The 26,250-nt window shown below is 44.4% G+C and overlaps 1 protein-coding gene across 3 annotated transcripts in view; it reads right to left on the reverse strand.

Annotated features, from left to right (window-relative positions):
* Positions 1–26,250, reverse strand: part of MELK (maternal embryonic leucine zipper kinase) — a 43,954-nt gene that overhangs the window by 11,925 nt on the left and 5,779 nt on the right. For all 3 annotated transcript variants that reach the window (XM_019490807.2, XM_006272848.4, XM_019490808.2), the window contains exons 8-13: positions 24,062–24,160; positions 12,100–12,168; positions 11,381–11,479; positions 9,768–9,854; positions 7,486–7,617; positions 115–255 (exon numbers count right to left, since the gene is read on the reverse strand). In XM_019490807.2, the coding sequence (XP_019346352.2) occupies positions 115–255; positions 7,486–7,617; positions 9,768–9,854; positions 11,381–11,479; positions 12,100–12,168; positions 24,062–24,160 (627 nt within the window). The remainder of the gene's footprint in view (positions 1–114; positions 256–7,485; positions 7,618–9,767; positions 9,855–11,380; positions 11,480–12,099; positions 12,169–24,061; positions 24,161–26,250) is intronic.

The raw sequence follows: 26,250 nt of genomic DNA on the forward strand, positions 1-26,250 counted from the left end.
CACCAATTACACTGATCTTTAATATAAATGTTGTATGCAATGAAAAGATACTTTGAGATAAGAGCTTCTAGGCTCAAGACATCTCACCTAACAAAACACTAATTCTTCAAATACCTGCTTTGCTTTTGGTGTATTGAGAGCAAAGTCTTCAGATGATGAGTCTTCAAAAAACAGATCTGAAAACTCTATGGATCCAAGTGCATAAGGTGCTTTGTTACAGTCTGGCCCATCTCTCCAAGTCAGGTTTTCTTTAGACTGTTTAAAAGAAAGACACAGCTAAGTTTCCAACTTGACACTGAAAAAGGGAAAAAGTTTTCATTAAAAGTAAACTTCATTATTTTAACAGTTCCAGCATCATTTTTCAAAGTTTTACTTATAGGCAATAGCTACTTGAAGTCCTCATACAGATCACATAATCCCTAACATTTTTTAGATTACAAATTGACAGTGGAACAAACGGAGATGATCACCAGACCCTCAGCAATAACATTTACCAAGTAATGGAGACAGGCAAAGTATCAGAGGACTGGAAGGTTGAGGACTGACTCCTTTAAAAAGGGACACAAAAAGGAAGACTAGACTCTGGACTAGTCACCTGAACTCAATACTCAAGCAGTTACTGGAACATATCATAAGAAAGTCCACTTGCAAGCATCTGAAGGAGGGAAGGCTCATGTTAAGCAGCCAAAATAGGTTTGCTAAGAACAAGTTGTGCCAAAATTGATTTCCTTTGTCAAAGTAATTACGTGGGTGGATGAAAGGAATGCAGTGGATATAGTACTTAGACTTCTGTAAGTCTTTCAAAAGTCCCACACAACCTTCTCAAACGAATTGGAGAAATGTTGCCTAGACAAAACTACTACAAAAGGTGGACAGATAATTGGCTCAATATCTGCAAGTAAAGAATAATTACAAATGGATCCATGTCAGAATGGCAGGCAGCTGAGTGGAGTCCCACAGGGGTTTGTTCAACTTGTTTATTAATGATTTGGAAGCTGGAATAGAGAGCTTCCTGAAGACATTTGCAGAAAGCATGAAACTGGGAAGAACTGCAAATATACTGGAGGACAGGAACATGATACAGAAGGATCTTGATTGATTGAAAAGCTGGGCTAGAACAAAAAGGATGAAGTTCAATGCAGACAAATGCAAAGTGATATACTTCAGGAAGAATCAATGCCTCCCCCTTCTCCCAACAACAAAATGGGTGACAACTGGCTGGATGACAGCACTACAGGGAAGGATCTCAGGGTCTTGGCAGATTGGATCAAACTCAGTGAGTCCACAGCATGACACTGCAGCCCAAAAACCACATTAGCTTGTTTGGCAGCTTCAACAGAAGCATGATACAGGAGGCAATAGTGCCCCTTCCCTTGGTGCTGGTAGAGCTCATTTAGAGCACTGTGGGCAGTTTTGGGCTCCACATTTGTGCTCCTGCTGGGTCTAAAATCCAGAGGTTACTGGTTAGAAAGTCTTGCCCCTACACTCACATTCAGACCGATCACAACATTTAGGACCAAAAAGGAAATTTTCCTTGACTAAGGGTTTTTGCCTTCCTCTAGCAGGGTGCATGGCCCTCTTCCTTCTCTCAAGTGTCCAGTGGCAGGACAGACAGTTGTATCCCTGTTTACATAGTTTTAGAAATAGTTAGACAAGCACTTGTATGAGATGTTTGGATAGGGATGATTCTGCCATGAGGTGATTGGATTAGAGGACTTCCTAAAGGTACCTTCCAGCCCTCCATGGATTACATGATTCCATGAAAATAAAAATGTTAAAGAAAGAACATACTGAAAGTTATGCCAAAAGCAACATTAACAAGCAGCTTTGTATATCAAGCAATAGCCAACACTAGCCACAAGCGTGAACATTTGTTTCTCTGGGGACAAGAAACAGCAGCTCCTGCTGCTTGTCTCTGGGGAATGCCTGTGCCATGCACCAGAGGGCACATGGCAAGTTACCCTGGGTGGGTTAGGGGAGAATGGCCCCGGCAGCCTTACCTGGGGTTTTGGGGGCCTCAGGGAGCTGCAGTCACAGCAATCCCACTGCTTGGAGCCTGGTGAGCAGCTGGAACAGGGCTGCTATCAACAAGGCTCCAGTTTTGGGTGGTGCATGCTGTCTCTGCTTTTGACCCTGGGGATCTCCCAGGGTCAAAAAACCTCCCTACCCTGCTGCCTTGAACATGGGGAACACCTGAATGTATGGTGTATGGCTCTGCATACAGGTCTGCTGTGCTCATATAGGACATGGCCAATAGTCTCAAATTCCAGCAAACTCACTAGGAGGGTGGTGAAGTACTGGAATGGGTTACCTAGAAAGGTGGGTGGAATCTCCATCCTTGAAGGTTTAAGGCCCAGCTCAACAAAGCCCTGGCTGGAATGATCCCGATTTGAGCAGGGGGTTGGACTAGATGACTTTATGAGGTCCCTTCCAACCCTATTTCTCTAGACTTCTATGAACAAGCAATAGCATCCATCTCCAATTTTTCACTGAAGCCATTGTTGGCACTGGAATTAATGACCCAGATACTTTGTTCTAGGAAGACCCAAACCCTCAGACCGACCACAACCTATCCATTTGATATTAAGTGATTTTTATTGATATAATCGTGATAGCAGATAAGAATAAATGCAAACAATTCCATATCTACCAGTCCCAGGGTTTACAGAGTTAAGGGACATCTGGCTAGTACACGAGCTTCACTCAGAGGTTCTCTTGAATGTCAGATATTAGCAACCTGGAGGTCAGAGGCCAAGGCCCACTGCTGTTCCCTCAGTGGGGTGAGCAAGACAGGCTGGTGGTATGCCCTCTGTTCATGGTGGCTTTGGGTTCCCCTCTCAGGGCTCCTTTGAGGCTCTATAATCCCTGTTTTTGCATCTTTTCCCCCCTTCTGATGACTTCATATCTAGGCATCATTGATTGGTCTTCTTGTGGTCACCATACTGTCCATGTTCTGTCCTGTCAGCACATTCTTTTGTTATACAAACCCATCACATGCACACATCCTAATTTGGGCTTTAGGGTTTCTCTTAATTTGGTCCATCTACCAAAACCAGAAATCTTAAGGACCCTGCAGTTGGGCACTGTAACCTAATGCTATCTTATCTCATGTTATAGAACAGTGTGGTACATGTTATCAATTTCCCAGAATGTGCATCTGCTTGCCTGTGTCAGACAGTGGGTCTTGAAGGAAACTCATGTCAAACAGGCTTTTAGAAATCAATTAACCTTTGCTGTTCCCCTGGACCATTTTTGTAATGCATCTCTGCTTTACCTCCAAGCCATTTCTCAAAATGAAACTTCTAAATATCATTTTCTAGCCACCAGCAGCTATGAGCTACTTAGTTGAAAAGGCAGCAGACCAGCAGCCCAAAACGAGTCCCATAAAGAAGACCTATGCAAAATATAAAGCAGGGTGACTAATTTATTAGTTTTCCATAACTTCTTATGAAGGCAATACAAGATATCATGACCTTACCTAGCTTTCTTCCATATTTCAAGATCTAACAGCTTCAATTAGCAGTTAACAAAAGCCTTCCCTTTGGCATGGATATATAGATTTTTTTTTTAAACTTTGTTAAAAAAATATGATTTTCTCCCAGTTACATATGCAGAATCCTTTCAACTACTAGAGGATTTTGGATGAATTTGCTTTCATGCCACAGCATGCAGAGATCTCTTACAGATTGTCTTTGGTATAGTTATGCTATGGCCCACAACTTACAAAAAGAAATTGGATGCGTTTTCTCCACTCTTCCAGCCATACTACCTCCAGCTTTGCTGTTTCAGTTGCATGAAATTCTCCTCAGTTTCCATACTGAAAGATTAGGAACTAGGGGTGCAGCAATAGAGAATTTTTGGGTCAATACTGATGAATGTTTTAACAAGCCATAATGGCCAGTACCAATCTGATTCTGATATGCAGCCAGGCAGTGTGAAGAGCAATGTCCTGTTGTTAAGTCTGGTGTGGGGGAAGGGGCAGATCGAGGTCCCAGTGGTGAGGGAGGGAGAGGTGCTGGGGCAGAGGCTGCACACCCGGGGCAGAGCACAGGACGGAGCCGTGATCGGCTTGTCCAGGGAGTGGCTCCCACCACTGTACACACCCTGGGAAGGCATGGGGTGCGTATGCATCTGGATCCATGCATTGGGCAAAGGCAGGCTGCTGCTGTGGGCTGGGCCAACACCAAACTCTTCCCAGCAGAGGGCTGGTCTGGGCTGTGCTCAGGGCAGGCAGTGGCACTGCTGGGAGAGGGACTACAAGAGGGAGCTGCAGGCACCCCAAAATTTGCCGCATCCCTTCCAACCCCCCTCTCCCAATGCTGCTGCCGCCCACCCTGAGCAAGTTACCAAGCCCCCATGCCAAGAAGAGCCCAGCACTGCCCTGTGCACAGCTTGGTGCCAATTTGATATGGGACTGATGCATCAGTGACCTCTATTAGGAACCCTTTCACAGGCAAAGTATAAAGCTATGGTAACACACTACAACTGGGCCATTGGTCTGAAGTCAGGAATTTTAAATCCATGATCAAATTTTCCTTTTCCATACATCATAGCCAGGGGTAAATCTGTGAGGAAACTGGTAGGGGGAAGTGCAGTCATACCCCACTTCAGCTGTGGAGCACATACATAGTGAGCTCTCTTGGTATGTGCCACACAACTGAATAGGGTATGGCTGTACCCCCTCACCTCCCTCCCTCCCCAAACAGCCTGAACCGAAGCAGCTACCTGCTCCACCTCCAGCCTACTTGAATCCAAGAAAAGGTTACCCCCCTGACCCCTGAACGTTGAATGGCAAAAAAAAAATCCTTATCTTGGATTCAAGAAAATACAGTAACTTGTTTAAAGTCAAAATATTTGGCATAATCAGTTCTACCTATCAATGCAGGATTGATTTTTAATTATAGTGTTCTGCCAAGTCTGATTTTGAACTATGCCAAAATAAGCCTTCATAACGTAGCAAATCATTCTACAAGCTGAAAACCCCATTTATTCTATCCATTTTGCTGCCAAATACTAAATTAAGCTTTTCCTCAAAATTTGTCATACAGACTACTTCTATAGTTGTTCTTATTTAGGGCAGCTGTAATTATCTATAAATTATACTCATTTGGTTTGCAATTCTTAATCTTCACTAATATTTGTAGCTCTTAATTCCTAGTTCATGGCTGAAAGCAATTTTAGTAAAAGGTGCCCAGAACTGAATTTGAGGTCAGCCCTCAAGCAGTATAGGATCAAGTTATATTTTATCAAGACACTGCAATATCTTTACATGTAGTCCAACAACCTAGAGATTAGACTTCACATTGTCACTGATGCAGGATACTAGATGAGATGGACTGACCTATGGTCTAACCCAGTAAGCAGCAATTCTTATGTAGGGTAAAACAGAGTGGATGCTGAAAGGGAGTGACCTGGTATGAGGAAGGTTTTTTCCCCCCCACTGTTCCTCTCACTTGAAGCACTCAGCATTTAAGGTCTATAGCCCTGAAGTTTATTGTTCAGCCATGAACACCATATTATCCTGAACTGGTAATATCCCTTTTACTTAGCAGTTTTTGGTTTAGAGTAGTTTTGGGGAAAGTGACCAACTTAATCACTGATGTATGTGAATTCATACCAATGAAGTAACCTAGTGGAAATTTGGCACCATAAAAACCATGTCCAGAGGTATCAGAAAAGAGCAAAAAGGCAAGGGTTCTCTTTTAGAGGGGAAGATCTATCCAGGAAGACCCCTTCCACAAGTATAAGCTGAACATCAAAAAAGCTAACAGCTTGGAGCCTGAAGTATTATTTCTAGTAGGAGTAACAGGTAAGTAATGCAAGTTAACAAGCCTTTATGGGGATAGAAAGAGAACTGACCATCTGAAAACAGCCTACCACCACTATTTATATAGGTCTTGAGATCAAATGCATCAGACTAAAAACCAGAGGGGCAAATAAAGCCAAAGTCTTAATTAAAATGTCTAGCCAGATATAGATGTTTAAATCCAGGGGGCATTTTGAAACAGTTGAAATAGGCTGCTCCAATAGTATATAGTAAAGATAGTATATACTCTCTCTCAGGAAATAGTATATACTTTCTCGGGACCCAAACATGCACATCATCCAGATTATGGTATTTGATCAAAAATACAGGCGCACCAGAGTTCAGTGCTTGGGTACTGGTGTAATACAGCTCTATGAGTAAGTGGACCATTGCATTCTATAGCTTTTGGAGCTTCTTAGTGTTTGTCAACAGAAAACTGAACACAAACTAGAGATCTGACATGGAGGTAAAGGTCAAACAACAAGAATTTCAAGTGTCAGGTTGAAGCAAGTATTTCTGGATCCCCCATTTTTGATGCACCCTAGCTACTAAATTAACCAACAGTAGTTTTCAAAGGAAACCCTAGGCAAGACTGACAAGATGCAGAAGCCTTTACACTGGGCCCTATCCCTGCTCTTTGCTATACCCTAGATCTCAGACAGGCAAGGTAAAGTCTGACAGTTGAATAGTCCAACACTGGCATTTGACAAGGAACAACTTGTCTTTTCAAGGCTCGCAGAGCTGCAAAACCTCAGATCAACATTATTCAAGGCTGCTTACAGAACAAGAGAAACCAGCACAGATAGCTCCCTTTTCTCCATTAGACAGTGGAGTCTTCAGGAAATATGTCAACATAAAACCTGAATGACATATCAAGAAATTAAGACTTTCAGAGGATAGCTGCATTATCATCTCATTAGGAAGTAGGCCAGGTTAGAGACAGTAAAACTTCAAAAATGGTTTCTTGTACCAAGATCTTGAGACAGAGAAGCTCACATTCTCCTTTGCCTCAGAAGACTGTTTAGCTAAGAATTAACTAACTGGAGGAGTTTTTGGTAAGAGGGTCATAAGCCCATATCATGTAGCAGAGTTCCAGGTATATCCATAGATTCTGGACAAGCCTGGACAATTTTTTTACCCACCAACTTACAAGCTACACCACAAGAGAAGTTTCAGAATACCAGATGACTAAAACATCTTCCCTCTGTTGCTGTGCATAAACATGCAGGGAGGCCCTTTGTGAAGAGGATGTTTAACACTTCAAGTACTTCTATCAAGTGTGATCTACTCACTGGGGCAACCAACCCTTTCCTTTGGAGAAACCAGATGAATCAGTCTGCTCCCCCAAGTAGAAGTAAAATAGCTCACCTGCATTGAGGAGAGGATTTTTTTTTCTTCTTCTTCTCTCTACCAGGCTTTAGCCATGAAAAAAGGAAAGCTTAGGCAATTAAATTGCTACTCTAAATTATGGTTTTAAGTTGTGGTTTTATTGATTGCCTTTGGTTGTTTCAGTCCTCTATCATTAAGAGATATTTTATTTATTTATTTTATACCCATGTATGCCATCTTAGGCCAAAACAGTTAGGTTTTACACATGTTCCATTTGCAAGGCACCTTAGCTGATAAGAGTGAAAACACCACACTCCATTAACACTGTACAGTAGAAGTCAAAAGCTTACCTTTAATTCACTGGATGGTGTGATACAAGTGCTTTCTACTGTTGGAAGCTGAAATCTTAGACGAACAGGCTTACCATGAGTTTTCTTAGAGTGAAGCAAAAGATAAGTTGCTGACATTTGATCGTATTTCCACTAAAAACCAAGAGAAATTTCAGAATACTATTTAAGAGTAATGTTAAAATACTTGGCTTAAATTTCATTTTTATTACCCACCATGTGAAAAAGGAAGTATTCTAGTGTGATCAGACACTAAGGAGTCTAGAGGAGCTACTGTAATCCATGCATTTCAATAAGCTTCAACTAAAGTTCCATAGACTTCAATTGGAGTTCCATTTTGAATAGGAAATATCAGTCTGCTTTTATTTTTTGCTGTTCTGCAACCCTTCCCCTCTGCCTCTCCACTCCCTCCTCATCATGGAAACAGGTATGGTGCTTGCAGCCTCACACAATGTGGGCTCACCACAATGCGGTGTTTAGCCTTCAATTAGTTTTATGAGATTTGAAATCCTCCAAGTACTGGGTAAGAACAGTATTTAGAATAACCTGGGTTAAATAAGCCATTAACTTTAGCTACAGTCAGATGTTAAAAACTGCCAACAAGAAAATTATCTATAGTCATTTCATAAGTAGCTATAAAGCAAAAAGTCGCAGCATTAGCCAGCAACTCTTGTTCCCCTGATATGTCATACTACAAATTCAGATGAGGCATGCTACACAGGCCAGTGGGCAGGACCTGGCGCAAGAGAGGAGAGCAGAGTGGCCAGACCTGTTGTTACTGCCAAGAACCCCATGCCAGCAGCACAAGGAGTAATAGACTGGGGGGAGGGGGTGGAAGGGGGCACACTGCTCTCACCTCCTTCCACCACCACCCACTCCTACACAGGGCTCTGGCACTAACCCACTGCCATGACTTGGTCAATGGTCCCATCAGACTGTGGTCTACCCCAAGGGGAGGTGGGGGAAGCACAGACCCCATGAAACCTGCTCACAGACCCCTGTTTGAGAACTGCTGTTCTAGCCACTCTAAGAATACTGTGACTTCTTTGATCTAAGATTTAAAGCCCAAACCATTAAGTTAGTGAAATTCATCTAGATCACTGGTGTTCAACCTTTTTGCATGGCGGGATGGATAGGCAGCGGTCTGTCCACAGGCTGGATCAGGCTGGTGTTCATGACCCAGCACCTAGGAATGCCCAGTGGGCACCATCTGGCTGTATAGAGGGGAACAGGGGGCAGGGCTGCAGGCCAGCCCCAATGCAACCCTGCAGGGAAAAGCGGTGTGGCCTGGTCCCATAGGGTGAGGGAAGGGGGCATGGCCTGGCTCAGCGTCAATGGATAGGGACCCAATTCGTACCAAGACAAAGCAATTTTTGCAGCCCACTTGCTGTGTACAGAGCCAATTTCACAAGTATTTTTTGAGGGGCCCCCACCTCAGTGCCAATTGGTAGAGGCCCCTAGGGAAGGCGAGAAGAGGGAGAGGCCACCATTTTGACTTTTGACTGCCCTTCATGCAGTTGTGCCCCATGGCACTGATTGGCAAAGGAATAAGGAGGCAGCCAATTGCAGAGATCACCATTTTTCATGGTTTCCACAAAAGTTGCAAAAAACTGATTTAAGCAGGTCCCTACCAATGGGCTTAAGGTTTGGGAATTTGGCAGGGGGAATATGGCCATATTAATGGCTACCACTCTCCCACTGCCAAATTTCCTGACCCAGTGTCTTGGTGGGCTGCATTTGCCTGCAAGCTGGAAGTTAAGCAACCCTGATCTAGATTGTTTTCTAAAAATATGTCAGTCATGAATATGATTCATTATATGCTACTTTTACTAATGAATGATAGAATAGAGTTCGTTTTTCCACTTATTTGGAAGCACCAGGAAGCTTCTTCTCCGCTGTCTATTCAACATTGCATTTGAGTTCTCCTGTTGAGAACTTATCAACTTCCCTACATTACTGGAGCGTAAGCATAGTATTATTACAACAGTTACAAATATGCAAGAGCCACTACACACCTAGAGCATCTTTTGACCTAAGAAACTTCAAGTATGACACTGGTATTGTGATTACTGATTTCACTGTTTAGAAGACTCAAGGAACACAACGCAAAAGGAAAAAAGTATCAAATTTGATTTCTAAGAATATAGCTAGTTTGCAATTTGTATTTAGATTCTAAAGGAACTGTTTATTCCTAGAGTGTTACGCTTCGTACACGGGAGCACTGGGATCAGCTAATGCCTATTTAACTTAAAAAAAAGCTCAAGCTGCAACTGCAAGTCACTTACCTCCGAAATCAACTCAGCCATACTTCGCCTGCTGCGTTTATAAAACACTGAAAGTTCTGTTATGCAGTCTTCATCAAGATGTCCAAGCTGTAAAGAAGTTTGAGATGTATAAAAAGTCTTTAAAAATTTCTAGATCAGTAATTGAGTGAGACAGCTTAACATTCACATACACAATCTAATGCAAGTTTGAACTGATGTCATGTACAGTAAAAGCAAAACAAAAGTCTTTATGTAGAGAAACAATGACACCCAATGGCCAAAGAGAGGCACTGGGAGTACATAACTAAATATTTTCCTAACACCTGTTCCCAATTTTTGCTGGATCTTCACTTTTGTTCAGGTCCATTTTTTTTCTAGTTTTGGTGAAGACAGGTTTTCTAGAACGCTCTTTAAATAAGAAGTCTTCAGTAAGGTTTTATCCTAAATAACAGTTTACAAGAAGTTGGGATTCTATTGTATCATTCTAAATCCTAATACAAGGCATGTCAGAAATGTTCTGAAGGGCACATGTCCCCAATTTTCAATAAAAGTAACACTGTAGCTGGTTGACAACATTGAATTTAACTGTCCATCTATGTGAAAAAAATCCAACTTTTGATATTTTGAAAATGAGACCATAGTTATTTTTCAAATTAATAAACATAGCATCAAATTTTGTAGCTATCATATTTGGATTTTTTTTTTTTTGAAAGATTTATTTGAAATTTCATTCAAACTTAAAGCTTTACACTGCCACAGGAAGTTACAAACCTCCCATGGCCTTTAGTCCAGTCCTCTGTGGTCACAGGTAACCATGTAATAAACATTTGTCCAAAAGGGTCAGCAAGATCATCCTTACTAAGCCCTCATACACAGCACAACAGTTCAGTAAGAAATTCACAATGCAATAGGAAGCGAGCAAAACACCAACAATGGCATAGCCACTACAACAGCAGGAAATGTAAAGTAAAATGCTGGTATGCTTACATGATGCTGAGAAGCAGACCATGGCCTGTGCTACAGAGGAAGGCTAAAACCCCTAATATTTTCTATCAATCTGACCTGGGGGAAAATTCCTTCCCGACATCAACTCCAGTAATTGCGTTAACTCTGAGCATGTCAGTAAAGCTCACCAGTCAGGCACCCAAGAAGTTTTTCAGTACCACTAGAAGTACCAGCATAGCCCAGCCAGTTTCCCCAACCCCTTGCTCTGGCCATTGTCCAAGACTTCAGAAGAATTAAAACATGAAGACCACACATTAAAAACAAGCCAAACAACACATTTAAGGGGAAAAATTTGATCCTGGCTCCTGCAGGGGTGCACAAGATGACATACCCCTTCTATACATGCAACTGATTCAATAAAGGCACACTTGCAGAAAATCTAGTCCAGTGGGGAGCAACATTTTTGGCAGGCATGCCACAAATTAGCCCCATGCTCTCCAAAGGGCACTCTAATCTTTCTTCTACCCAATTTCCTGCTCAGCTTTTTGCTCCCTGCCCTATCTGCCACTGTACTGACTGTGCCCTCCCAGATGTCCTCATGCTAGAGGCACATCTGTGCCATTAGTTGTGGCACCCATGCTGCAGGTTGGCCAACCCTGGTCTAGTCCTTTTCTAGGTAGTTTACTTACTGGGTATTTACTCTGCCATGGAATCGTATAGGAGTAACCCTGCATCAGCCAAGGGTGATTCAGTAGATGTTTAACTGTTATTCGCTTCTTTGGGTCCACCTAGTGGGCAATAAGAAATCAATCAATATTTTGCAAAGTGGTAACAGCAGTTACTGTTCAAAGATTCACAGAAGTTTAGGGCTGGAATGCTCTGGGCAGGAAAGACTGCAGGGGTCAAACAACCCTGCAAGGTAAAGGAGGATGGCAAAATTCATCCTTTGCCTAAAAATCTCACAGTTTGGCCATGAAGCTCAGTTAAGAAAGCCTCTATTTTGACAGTAGCTGAAAGTGTTTGGCATTTAGCACCTTGGTTAGATGTGGTCCAGCTAAATTATATTTGGTAAATGTAGTTTGATGTAACAATGGCTTGCCATTAACTTATATGGCAATGTTACCATCCCCTTAAAAAAAAAAAAAAAAAAAAAAAAAAAAAAAAAAAAAAAAAAAAAAAAAAAAAAAAAGCTTAATGGATCCTAGATGACAACCTTAATGTTACCAGGATTTTGACTATATTGTGCAATGTTATGTGAATACATCTTTTTTAGTGGGACAAGCTACTTTCGCTCGAAAGACTTTGAAGAACTAAAATGGTGCATTTATACATTTTGGGTCAATATCAATACTATAATACTATCCATTAGCTAAAGTAAAAACTTGTCTAACTAGAACCAATTATTTACCTGCAACATTTGGTTGAGAAGTAATGTACTACTAGGAGACAGCCACTTGGGAAGTTCATATTTTCCCCTCTGTAAAAAATAAAGTTGGTTTAGAGTTAGCAATCAGTTAGTGCAAGTAGTTTGTTAAAACTGCTTAGATCATTTAATGACACTTGTCTTTTAAAAAAAAAAAAAAAAAAAAACAAAAAAAAATCTCCCCCTCTGTTCTAAAATTCAAAATTAAAAAAGGTACCAGAGTTTTTAAGCAAGTTATTGCCTAAAAAATGCTAACACTACTGTAGTCTTTTTTTTTTTTTAAAGTCACTTTCACTAATGTGCAAGTACTACTTTCATAAAAACCAGGATGTCAGTTTACTTCCATGAAGAGACCTGAACAACATTTCCCAAGAGCCTTATTAAGTATGGCTGCACTGAGATTTTTTGGGCCAATACAGATAGCCAATTTAAGGAGGCATATCAGCCAATACCAATCGGATTTCTGATGTGCAGCCCAGCAGCTTGAAGAGCAGTGTCTTGCTGGTAAGTCTGTTGTGGGGGAAGGGAAGGGGTGTAGTGGGGTGAAGACTGAGGTCCCAGCAGCAGTGAGGCAGGGAGTGGGGCTGGGCAGGTGCTGCCCAGCCAGGACAGAGACATAGCATAGAACCACAGCTCATCCAGGGGCAAGTGGGGAGGCTCCCACTGTTGCCTGCACCCCAGGATCCCTAGCCCCAGCCTGCACCACACCGCCCAAATCCAGGGGCACATACCCTCCGCATACCATCCTGGGGTGCACAGTGGCACAAGCCACTGCTGTGCTCCCCCCCCCCCCGACAAGCTACAACTCCATCCCACACCCCAACCCAACTGGGTAGTGCCTGCCCCAGCCCCACTCCCTCCCTCACCGCAGGGGCCTTGATGCCCCTTCCCTTCCACAACAGGCTTACCAGCTGGACACAACTCTCCAAGCTGCCAGCCTGTGCTCCTCACCATCTATGTGCTGCATTGCAGCTGTGTACATGCAGCATTTATCAGCCACACCAGGCAAAAAAGTTGATTTCCAATACAGTCAATTGTTTTTATATTGGTGCACCTTTATTATTAAATGGTTCTGCAGACGCATTTGTTTATAAATCTAACTTGACTTCTGCAAATGCACTCCTCCCTATTCCTCATTCATTCCAATTTAGTTTCAAGCATACACAGGCTCTTCAGGATAGAAGTATGCATGTGCTACTTTGCATACTGAAGTCCCAATGCTTGAAGCTCTAGAGGAGTAATTCTCAGCCTTTGGAGACTTATGGCACACTTCTGTAAATTCTTCTGAATTTAGTGGTACACCTTTTCAAAAACTCCCCCCCCCCCCCCTCACTCCCACTACAGAGGGTAGCTCTATACATGCAGGGGTGTGTGCTTGTAGAGGCACAAATTTGTGCCGCTGCATGTGTACTTCGGGATACAGCAAGTTGTCCTAGGTAGGGGTAGGGGTAGCTAGGACCAGCACCTGCGCTGGCTCCAGAAGTATTACCTGGTTTACAGATCTAGCAGCACAGAGCCTGGATAGCAGCCAGAGCTTTGCTTGCACAGCCAGCTCTCCATTTGTTGCAGCACACAGTACTGACGTGTGCTCTGCCACCAATTTTTTCCCCTGGGAGGGGATTTCTTGTTTGTTTTGCTACTAGAATTTCCTAGTAGGTTTTCACATTTCCTGGGTGCAGTTTGTGGCACCAGCTGCATACCCCTGCACATGGGGACCCCACCCAGAAAAGCAGAGTAATTAGTTTGTTACAAAACCCTCAAAAGGCAACAGGTTGGAAGATTTGACACTATGGTTTCTTTTGAAAAATCTGGATTTACACCTTGTGAATCATGCTATTATTGCTCAGTACCCTCAAAAGGATCTCACAGAACCCTATTGATAAAGTCATTGTTCTAGATGTTTTACTATAAATTGTTCATTATTCTACTCTAATTTGTATTTACAATCAATTAGTATTTCTAGCAATGAGTTTAAAACTTCATAAACTATTGAATTGGTTCTGCAGTACTGTTGTAGTCTTGTACCAAGTTTGATTCCAATACGAACAGTTAAAGCAGCCATGGGTTTTTCACTAGTTTCCTCTTATTTATATGCCAAGGCTTATGTCCAGCACAAGTACACCAGCCTCTTCTTAAAAACTAGACCACAAAGAACGTAAATATTTCTATTAATCCAATGATTTTTGCTCCTGTAGAATGCCTGACAAGTAGATCAACATGAGTAATTGCTTTCAAATTTGGGGAAGGATAGTAGTGGCTATGAAAGTCTTGAACCAGAATTGCCACAAAGGAGGTCATTTACGCTAAAATGAAGGCAGCAAGAAAAAAAACGAAAAAAAAAAACAAATCAGTAGAGTCATTGAGGAATGTTATTTAACTGTCAAAGCTGAGGAAAAATGCAATTTGTATCATGAGTGTTTCATTTCTACGGACAACTGTTTCAATGAAAGATAATTCCGGGTAATATATAGGAACATAACTTTAAACCACAGTTTTGACATTAGGACAGATTAACCGGAATTTAAATTATGTTTTTACAGTCAGAACTAATGAGTTATTTAGAAATATTCCAATTGAATAGCTGTCATAAATCAGTTTAGCTTTTGAAGTAATCCAAGGTGAAGCCCACATGCAGCTTTTATAACCCAAGGAGAGCAAGAGCATATTTAAGTTTTCGTCTAAAACACATCCCTGGCATACAAGAAAGACTACGTGAAGAAAAAAAGTCAAAGTTGTTTGTTGATAGCAGTGCTTGAAGTGACAGTAAAGCATTTCTATAAAAATAAGAACCAGTTAAATGCAAGATGTGATCAGAGATATATTTATCCCTTAAAAGAGGAACCAAGTAAATTTTTATTTGACTTTTAAAAATCAACCTAGAAGGCATTTAGTTTAGCATTACTCCCAACTGAAGAAGTTTAGAACAAAAAGCTATTGCATGCAAGGGATATGACCCCAGTTAGAAGAATCAACCAGCAAACTGTACTACACTGACTCAGAACAATAGTTCTGAGCCAAGATGACAATAAATTTCAAGATCTGTGCGTGAAATTAAATTCCACAACAATGCATGTGTCCTAATTTGAATCAATTTTCAAACTTGCAAATAAGTAAAAAATTGAAACTGAATTTCAGACTGGGAGCAAAAAATCTAGGAAGTCAAAAGATGATCTTAAATTAGGAAAGTTATTTTTTTCCCCTTGCCTTCAGATAAAAGTTTTAAAAAAAACAAACCATGGTCATCTGAATGCATGTAGAGACGTTTTATTATCTAAATGTTCTGGAGCTAGCAGTTAGTGTAACTTTTAATTAAGTACTGACCAGAGATTACAAGTCCTATTCACAATTCACTTTCAAGACTCCTATGTTAAAGGTCTGTATTCCAGAACCATGTACTGGATTCACTCTTACACTATTTAAGGTATTCACAACTGGTTAACTTTATCAGAACAAATGCCTTCAACAAAGTTTGATAGCTGCTATTTGTTTTTGAATGAATTGGAAAAGTGCAGTCTCCAGAATTTCAGTTCAAAGCCATTCAACCCCATCACTCCACCCCCGCCCCCCACTTGTCCGCAGTCACCTCAGCCCATGATGAAGCAGCCCCAGGAGCAACCAACACTAGCTACCTGCACCAGGGCACGGTGCAGCCCAGCAGCAGAGGTGAGTGCGGACAAGCAGAGCCCAGACAGAGGTGGGGGAAGACACACAGGCAGAGCATGGTGCAGCCTAGCAGCTGCAGGCAGCTAGCACCGGCTGCTCCCGGGGCCACTGGGGCTGGGGTGAGTGGGGCCCACAGCCCTTTCCCCATCCCCCATAGACTTACCTGCTTGGGCACAGAGACATCTATGCTGATTGCATAAGAGTGAATTTACCTCACATAACAAATTATGGGTCTAAATATGCTCATCACATAAGAGCAAGCTTGCATATAGAGAACCTGAATAGAGGGAAGCCTGTACATCCATCAATACCCTACAAAGCCTAGTTGCAGAGTAGGATGATAGGCTTCCCCTGCCAGTTACAGGCCAGGAGACTTCCCTTAAATCCCTCTGCCAGACAACTCCTTAGTCACTTTGGGGCCATCCTCAACTTGAAAACTAAAAATGCCAGGATTCAAGGGTACCAATCCTTAACAGGGAAAAAAAAAGGAAGTTCCATTTCTCCTTCTTCTTTAGGAAACTCTGCTAAATAAACTGTCAGCTGCTTCAAGAACCCCTCCCTCTCCAAGCATCCAGACCCAGCACTGGATAGCAGGTTTGGCTGCAAGTTATAGTCCATCTCACATGCTTCCACTTAAACTAGGATCACTTTATGAATTCCCTTGTTTCATGTCATCAGGTAGACAGGCTAAGTGTACTTAGCCAGTGGTTTCCTACTAGTCCTTCTCCATTTGACCAAAAAAAAGTGCAATGAAAAGGCTTCAAACTATTTTCTAGAGCTCATAAATAATTTTGAATATTACATTTACTGAAGACTAGTCCCATGATGATTTCTGCAAGTACAGACTACTTGCATTTGGATTCCTTGTATACAAATGTCTACCAGGAGCAAGAAATCCAACCCATCTGTAAGAAATATTTTTCTCTGGACACAGCTAGCAGATACTATGAAAATCAGCAAGAGAGAATGGACAAATAGAGGGAAAAAAAAGTGGGAAAAGATGCAGCAAATAAGCCATATCACAATAAACTTAAGAATGATTAGTCTTAGACTACTCTCGATCCACTTACCTTTGATAAACCATCAGTATTGTGATCCTTCCATAAAGAAAAAAAAGTTAACCTAAGTATCAAGATGTCCATCAAACATCCATGGTAATTTTTTGGGGAAGCATTTTATTCCATATTTTCTTGTGTAGTATTCCTACAGTTTTCTTCCTTACAACAAATCACTTGAGCTTCTTCTTACAAGCTTCCCCTTTTTGCAGGTTGCCCCTAATGCAACTGTATTTCTTTAGTTTTATGTATCCTGCCTTCAAGGCCTATTCATTACTTTCATAGATTTAAATTTTATAATCATACCCCAAAATTGCTCCACAACCAAGTTGTTTTGTCCTGCAATTGCAAAACTAATACCAACATTATATCCTTTAAAAGTGTTCTCTTCAGTTCAAACCTTTAAAATATTTTACTTGCATGTGCTTCACAGCTAACAGCCCATATACTTGAATATTTATTCTATTAACCCTATATTGTCTTGTTTTCTTCTATAACATTTTTCCAATTTGTTGTGCCCAGAAGGTATCAACTGGATTTTGTTTTTTAGTCTTTCCTTCCACAAGTCAGAGAGTTCAGCATAAGAAGAACATAGTTGGGTCCTGGCTCCATGAGCCCAGGGACCCTCAGGAGAGACCCCAGGACCCCTGATGAGCCCTGGCCTGCCCACAGGTAAGCAGGGGCCCATGGTGGGAGGGACGTAGCCAGCTGGTAGAAGCCTGAGTGAAGCAGGGGAGGGTCAGGCCCCCCCCAGAGTCACATGACCAGGCTGCTGGCATGCAAGCCAGGTGGGGGGGGGTGGGGGGAAGAAGGGGGGCAAGGACCCCCACTTAGCCCACCAAGAGCAGCGCAGCACCAGCCAGCCCTTCTGCACATGCGCGTAGTTTAAAAAGGGCCCGGCAACAGCAGAAGCCGAATTCGGGTTGTGGCTCCAGAGCGAGACGCACAGGTGAAAGCCCGCTGCACCCCCGTAAGCCGAGGGACCCCCGGGACCCCTGACAAGCCACAGCCTGCCCGCAGGTAAGCAGAGGCCCGTGGTGGGAGGGAGATGCCAGCTGGGTGGCAGCTGAGTGGAGCCGAGGAGGGTCATGCCCCACCCCGGCTCCTACTTTGCCCAGCCCCTCAGGGAGCTGCACGACCAGAGCCTCGTGAATAGGTTGTGCAAACAGGCACGATTCTGGGCCCGGCGCACGAGTTAGCGCAGGAGGGTGAGCAGGAAGGCTCGAGGCCCTGCCTGCGAGCTCCTTAGGGTAGGCAGTCCCAGCCACAGCAAGCCTAGCTGTGGCATCATGCAGATGGGCATGTGCTGCAACCCAAGGGTCTCCTCAGGGTCTGCGACCTCCCTCTCTGGCACCTCAGAGGCCTCCACCCAGATGGAGCCCATGGTTCCAGGCTCCATGCAGACAGAGCTTCTGGCTCTTGGCTGTAGGGGCTGCCTGACATTTCAGGCTCTGGGAGCATGGCCACCTCCCCTTGTGAAGTCTGCTCCCTTTTGGGGTCTCTGGCATGCCAGCTGGAAGAGCTCCAGGCCACAATACAGAGATTGCGTGCCATCAGGGATGGTGAGTGGGAGATGGGCCTGCCAATAGGAGTCTCTCCCCCGGAGGTGGAGGGTAGACCAGTCACTTTCCAGGACAAGAGAGGACTTGGGACCTCCCATTCTGTCCAGCCCAGGGGTTGGACCAAGGTGGTCAAGGGCCCCAAGTCCTACCACACCAAGGTCCCTGCCCCACTGGAGCTTTGTGACAGGTATGAACCTCTTGCAGCCGCAGCAGAGCCTGCCAGCTCCTGCAGGCAACACAGGCTTAACTGCAGCTACCGCCTCTGCTCTCCCCTAGACAAAACGCAAGAAAAGTGGGAGACTCCATCCTGAGAAGGACGGAGGGGGCAATCTATCACCCTGACCCCTTAGCCCAGGAAGTCTGCTGCTTCCTGGGAGCCCAAATCTGAGACGTTGCGGAGAAGATCCCCGAGCTCCTCTGGCCCCCTGACCACTATCCTATGCTCCTTATCCACGTGGGCACAAATGACACTGCTCAGTGCAATCCCAGCCAGGTCATGAAGCGCTACAGGGATTTGGGCGCAGGTGGTGTTTTCCTTGATCCTCCCAGTTTCAGGCTGTGGGCTGAGGAGGGAGAGGAGGATCGAGGTAGCGAACCAAAGACTGCAACACTGGGTGTCATCAGGAAGGCTTTGGCTTCCACAACCACAGCCTGCTCTTTGGTGAGAGGGGCAGTGAGCTGCTGGGAAGGGACAGCGAGCTGCTGGGAAGGGACAGCCTCCACCTCTCTCCGTTGGGGAGGAGGCTCTTTTCAGCCAGACTGGCTGATCTGCTCCACCAGGCTTTAAACTAAGCCTGCCAGGGGATGAGGGGGCTACCGCCACTGCTGGCCCACTGAGCAACCCTTGCAAAGCCAGCAGGCCAAGGCACTTAAGGGAACCCACTCCTGCCCCAGCCCTGGAACAATCTGTAAGCAAGACAAGGGCCCCCTGAATGGACACTTGCGTGCTTGTACACAAGTGCCAGGAGCTTGGGGAATAAAACAGGAGGAGCTTGTCCTCTTGCTTAACACAAATAATTACCATGTCATAGGGATAATGGAGACCTGGTGGGACTCCACCCATGACTGGACCACAGGTATAAACGGCTCTACTCAGTACAGGAGAGATTGAATGGACAAAAAGGGGCGGAGGTGTAGCTCTGTCAAGGAAAGCTATGCGTCCCTGCAAGCCAACATTGGCACCCAGGGTGGACGACTGGAGACCCTGTGGGTTAAAATCCATGGGGATTTTAAAAAAAATCGGCATAGGGGACACAATGGCGGGAGTCTATTACAGACCTCCTACCCAGGATCAAGGAGCTTGACCAGAAGTTCACCAGGGAACTGGCTGAGGCCGCACGCTCCTGGTGCATGACTGTCATGGGAGACTTCAACTACCCTGACATTTCGTGGGAAAAGAACTCGGACAAATCCAAGGAGTCGCAAAGCTCTTTCATGCATGGATGAGCTCTGATGCAAGAAGTCTAAGAGGCAACGAGAGATAAAAGCAGTGCTTTGCCAGGTTCTGGTAATGGGGGATGACCTAAATCAGTGACCTAACGATCAAAGGGAAGATGGGTGACAGTGACTATAAGCTGATCACCTTCACCATCCTTCGTAAAGCTAGCAAGTCAATCAGCAATACAGAAGTCCTTGACTTCAGGAAAGCCGACTTTGACAAGCTCAGGAGGCTCGTCAGTGAGGCCCTAAAGGACCACAACCCAAAGGGGAGGGGAGTTCAGGACGAGTGGTTGCTCCTCAAGGAAACAATCCTGGATGCACAGCAAAGTATTCCATCTTGGAGGAAAGGCAGCAAAAGGGCACAGCAGCCCCCTTGTCTCTCCAGGGAACTAGCGGACCTCCTGTGTCTAAAAAGAAAGACTTACAAAAGGACTGGATCCACCTCCAAGGAAGAATACTCTGCACAGGTCCGGACCTGCAGGGAGCGAACCCAGAAAGCCTAGGCTGCGATGGAACTCCAACTAGCTACAAGTATCAAGGACAATAAAAAGTCCTTTTTTAGATGCGTGGGGAGCCAGAGGAAGAGCAAGGGCAACATTGGACCCCTGCTAAAATCAGACGGGACCACTGACAACCAATGCCCAGGAAAAAGCCAACTTGCTAAATGGGTACTTTGCGGCAGTTTTTCCCACCAGTCCCAAGGGACACCCCTGCCCATTACAGGATGGGAAGGCCTGGGTGAGGGAGATTCCTTATCCTCCATCAATGCTGACCTCATGAAGGAACACCCTGAGAGGCTGGCCACCAAGTCAGCCAGCCCTGACAGTTTACACCCTAGGGTACTCAAGGAGCTGGCTAGCATCATAGCTCAGCCCCTGGCACGGATCTTTGAGAACTGGTGCTCTGGTGAAGTGCCCGAAGACTGGAAGAAGGCCAATGTGGTGCCTATCTTCAAGAAGGGAGGGAAGTGGATCTGGCAAACTATAGGCCCATCAGCCTGACCTCTATCCTGGGGAAGGTCTTTGATTAATCTTTTCTAAGAGGCCATTCTTAACAGACTGGCTGATGGCAACATCCTGAGGGATAGCCAGCATGCGTTTGTTGTGGATAGGTCTTGCTTGACCAATCTTATTTCCTTTTATGACCAGGTGACTGATCACCTGGACAAGGGAAAAGAGATTGATGTCATATCTTGACTTTTAAAAAAGCCTTTGATGTGGTATCCCATGATCATCTCTTACCAAAACTGGTCAACTGCAGCCTCGGCCTCACCCTCACCGCAATCCACTGGCTGGGGAATTGGCTGTGTGGTTGGACCCAGAGGGTGGCAATTGATGGAAGTCAATCGTTGTGGTGTGCTGTGACTAGTGAGGTCCCTCAAGGCTCTGTCCTTGGGCCTATATTATTCAATCTTCATTAATGATGTGGACATTGGTGTCAGAAGCAGAGTGGCCAAGTTCACCAACTATACCAAAAACTCGGGGGTAAAAAAAACAAAAACAAAAACAAACAAACAAACAAACAAACAAACAAACAAACAAACAAACAAACAAACAAACAAACAAACAAACAAACAAACAAACAAACAAACAAACAAACAAACAAACAAACAAACAAACAAACAAACAAACAAACAAACAAACAAACAAACAAACAAACAAACAAACAAACAAACAAACAAACAAACAAACAAACAAACAAACAAACAAACAAACAAACAAACAAACAAACAAACAAACAAACAGTGTCCACACCCGAGGACAGGAGGGTGACCCAGACCGACTGTGACAGGCTCAGGAAGTGGGCAGACAAGAACCTGATAGTGTTTAACAGTGAAAAATGCAAGGTTCTCCACCTTGAGAAGAAAAACCTGCAGCATGCTTATAGGCTTAGCAGTGCTATGCTGGCTAGCACTACAGACAAAAGGGACTATATTGACCACAAGATGAACATGAGCCTTCAATGTGATGCTGTAGCTAGTAGAAGCAAGCAAAATGCTGGCCTGCATCCATAGATGCTTCTCAAGCAAGTCCCAGGAAGTCATCCTCCCACTGTACTCAGCCTTGGTGAGGCCACAGCTGGAGTACTACATCCAGTTTTGGGCTCCACAATTCAAAAAGGATGTGGAGAAGCTTGAGAGAGCGCAAAGGAGCCATGCCTATGATCAGGTCAGAGAAACAGACCTTACAATGAGAAGCTAAGAGCCACGCAACTCTTCAGCCTGGAAAAAGTGCAGGCTCAGGGGTGATCTGGTGGCCACTGTCCCAGGGACGTGAGAACGGGCAAGCGGGAAACCGTGCTTGCAGAGAAACCCAGGACGAGCAAAAAAACCCCAAAACAAACAAAACTAAACCAAAAGCTTACCTCTTACAGGACACTGGAGGAATGAGGTAGCATGCCAAAGAGATGCCTGTGTGGTTCATCAGCCGCACCCATCTACAGCTGGGGCCAGGTGATGTCAGGAGGAGACGCTGCCCAGCGAAGATGAAAGCCAGCTCCGAGAGTGCAGGAACAGGAACTCCAGGAGCACGAGAAGCTGTGGGGGATCATGGTGACGGAGGCATCCAGCACTGGCAAGGAGCTGAAAAGCCGGTGCGGAGGCAAGCAACTGCGGCAACGGGCTGCAGGAATTCCCCATGCTGGGTGCACCTAGCACGGGCAGGGATCGGAAGATCCAGTGGAGAGGTCAGTGGCAGCAGCAGCAGGAGCCGCTGGAGGAGCTTGGACCAGCAGCTGCCATTGCCAAGATGCTGAGCCAGAGGTGGCTCTGGGAGGAACTGAAGAAAACCCCGGCTGGGGTAAAAGCACAGGTCCCAGCCCAAAGGACGCACATGCCTAGGGCATTTGATGCGAAGGGAAAGGAGGGCTGACAGCTCTACCGTTTCCCCATCTCTTTTCTTTCTCTCCTCTTGACCCTTTTTCCTTCCTGGTTTTGGGTCATCCCTGGCATGTTTGTAGCATTCCGTTGGTGTAGTTTTTTTTTGTTTGTTTTCCTTTTCTTTTTCCTGTACTATTTCTTTCCCTGATGAGCACAGGCTTGCCCAACTCTCCCTTGCTGGGTTTTGGAAACCAGAGGCCCCAATAGGGGCATTACACGCAACGCAGAGATGTGGCAACGACTGGCGGCATACTTCTTCGAGCACCCGGGGAGTCAGATAAAACATCTCCAGAGGCAGAACGTTCCGAGACCCTCTGGGCCTAGCGTGGGTCCAAGACATCCATCCGCGAAGGAGGAAATGTAGGAACCAAGGAAGATATCATCTAATGGCCAGCCACAGAAGATCCCGAGGCTTGTCTTGAAGGTTGGCGCATGGCCAGAGTGTAGGTGAGGTTGGAGCCCCATGTACATCCCGCAAGAGACGTGACAATTCTGGAGGTATCCTCAACGGGAACCCCCTCCACTGAAGATCTATCTGAAGTTGTGGCAAGTGAGTTTGGGGGCTTCCCCAGAAGCGATCGGGGACCTCTCTGGGGTTCACACAAAGCTACTTGGTGCCCAAGACCAGGTGCCCAACACCAGGCGCCCACGCTAAGGCGGCGCGGGAGCAGATCATCGAACAGAGACGGGCACAGCCACCTATATGTTTATCAGGGGTGCTCACCAGGATCTGGGGGAACGTCTGTTTACCAGCATGCCCCAAGGGATGACAAGGTCAAACGGTCACAAACACCTCCATGACCGTTTCAGGCTGGACATAAGGAAGAACTTCTTTACTGTCCGAGCCCCCAAGGTTTGGAATAGACTGCTGCCAGAGGTGGTTCAAGCACCTACTTTGAACGCCTTCAAGAGACATTTGGATGTTTATCTTGCTGGGATCCTATGATCCCCGCTGACTTCTTGCCTTGGGGGCAGGGGGCTAGACTCAGTGATCTTGAGGTTCCTTCCAGGCCTAATGTCCATGAATGTATGTCTACAAATTTTACGTGCACTTAAGAGCTACTTTATTTGTAGTAATACTGATGCCCTCATCCCTGGGGACTTTCATAATAGGTATATGCAGATATTGGTAGTTTGACCAAGTTACCTGAAGTTTCATTTAACTCGTACTGAATGCATTTTCCACAAATAATTATTAAAAAAAACCAAACCAATACTACCTTAAGAGTACACGGTACTAGCAACACTGGCACAAGCCCTAGGTCAGGATGCATAGCACCTTTCCTCACTAGCTACGCAAGTGTTTGCTAGCTTGTTTCCTAAAATTCTCCAGTAATAACAATACATACCGTTATCTTTTTGTAGAGAGCCATGACATTGTCATCATCAAATGGGAGAAAACCACATAGCAGAGCATACAATAATACCCCCATGCTCCAAATATCTGCCTGAAAAACAATTAAATGACAAGTATGAGATATGGCATCTCTAATTACAAGCATGTACCAATTGCTTAGTGAGATAAAACATATTGTATCCAATCAAAAATGGAATCAACACAAGTAACTTTAGCTCCAATTTCACATGCAAGGGATAATGTTTGTTCCAGGGATGAGTAAGCTTACTGGTGAATTTTGTTAATTCTGCCAATACTCAATTTTAGGGTAATTTATCATTATTAAGGTACTGCTAAGAACTATAGCCTCCGCATAAGTTCTTTTGTTTCTACTTGATATAAAACTCTCTTTATCCAGCCAAGTCCTGGTACAAATAAGGGCAAATGCATTGGATTGTTTTACTTGAAAGTGTCAATTCTGATAATGAAAACACAGGTGGTGGGAGTGCTAGTCTCATTCACCATCACACCAGGCATTTCCAAGTGAATTGTACCGTCTTTGGGGATGGCAGTTCCTCAGTTCAAGGATACCACAGCTCGTTGATAACCCAAGGTGACTTAGGAGTCCAATCCTTGAGCCACAAATCTGTCCACAGAAGTTACTCTTCTACAGAGACTTGCAGGATGTAGGATTCCTCTCTATTTCTGCTTAGAGGACAAGATGCTTTACCTCAAAACAAGCTGCTGCTTGGTTGAGGTTTCAGTGCCAGTGGAGTCTGTTAGTAGCTAGTGCTGCCCAGATCTTGATGCTACCATGTTTTCTTGAGATATGCTTTCAGTGCGTCCTTGTAGCATTTCCCTCTGGCCACTACAAGATCTCAAGCCACAATTAAACTGGGACTAGAGAACTTGTTTTGGGAGTCCAACAAAAGTAGCTGTCCAAGAATCACAAACTTGTTGCTGGTAATGTTGGCTTCTGCAAGGATGCTGGCATTTGTGCTGTAATTTTCCTATTTGATGTTGAGGATTTTCTGGAGGCATTGTTGATGATGCCTCTCCAGACACTTGAAATGATGACAGCAGATGACCCATGTTTCACATCCATAGTCATCATCCCCACTCTCCTCTAAGTTGTAGACGTGAATCTTGGTGTCTTTCTGGAGGTCGTGATCAATAAAAGACATGCTGAAGCAATTTCCCAAAAGGAGGAAGTTGCACAACAGATCCTGTGCTGGATCTCCTCAATGTTCACTCTGAGAAAGGTGGATATGAGGTAAGGGAGGTGCTTGCCTACCTCCTGGATCCTTTCCTTTATGGTAGTGCTCATATATACACATTCAGGACGCAGAGCAGTCTGGTAGAACACTTTAGTCTTCTCAACCTTGAGAGAGGGGCCCAAAATTTCTGTAGGCTTCTGCAAAGATCAGCGTGGTCTAGAAGTTTTCCCTAGCATGAGCAAGGATGTCATCAGCGTATTGAACCTTAAGAAAAGTATATTAAAAAAAAAATACCTTTGTCTTTGATCAAAAACATTCCAGATTGAATACAAAACAGATGGAGGGCTCTTCAAAGTCAAATCTGGAAGGGAAGGTCCTGATGATGTTCCCGATAGGCAAAGATCATATTAGTTACCCCACAGAATGGTCTGAATCAATACTGAGATTCTCGCAGGTCTTCATCAGCAAGAATTAGAGGATTGTGCAGGAGGATGCTTGAGAAACAAAATCCTCTGCTGTTGATAAGACAGGAGTAACTTGATAGTTCCCACACAGACTTATCACCTCTCTTGAATATGGTTACAATGGTGGCATTGCTCAGGGATTTCTTTATTGTTCCAAATTTGAAGAACAATTTGTGGAGCTTGTTCTAGTTCCTCACTGCTAGCCAGAATTCTATTGCAGAACAGGGTATGGCAAACTACTTCCCTATGGAGGCATTAACCCCCTGCAGGAGCTGCTCTTCAGGCTGCCTACGGCCGTGTGCATATACATGCACATGGGGCTTCCTGCCTCACCACCCTCCTCCTGTTCCCTCCCAGCCCCTTGCAGGCTGGAATTGTGGCAGCCTGCAGAGGTCTTATTGCAAAATCTACAGGTTTCTATGGCAAAATGAGAAATCTGTGTTAGCCGCTGGCAAGAAGTAAAATCTGCAACTTTCTCGGTTTTTCCATGGGAAACCGACAACCCAGATCCCCGATTATTA

The sequence above is a fragment of the Alligator mississippiensis genome, chromosome 3, assembly GCF_030867095.1.
Source record: "Alligator mississippiensis isolate rAllMis1 chromosome 3, rAllMis1, whole genome shotgun sequence".
Classification (NCBI taxonomy): domain Eukaryota; kingdom Metazoa; phylum Chordata; order Crocodylia; family Alligatoridae; genus Alligator; species Alligator mississippiensis.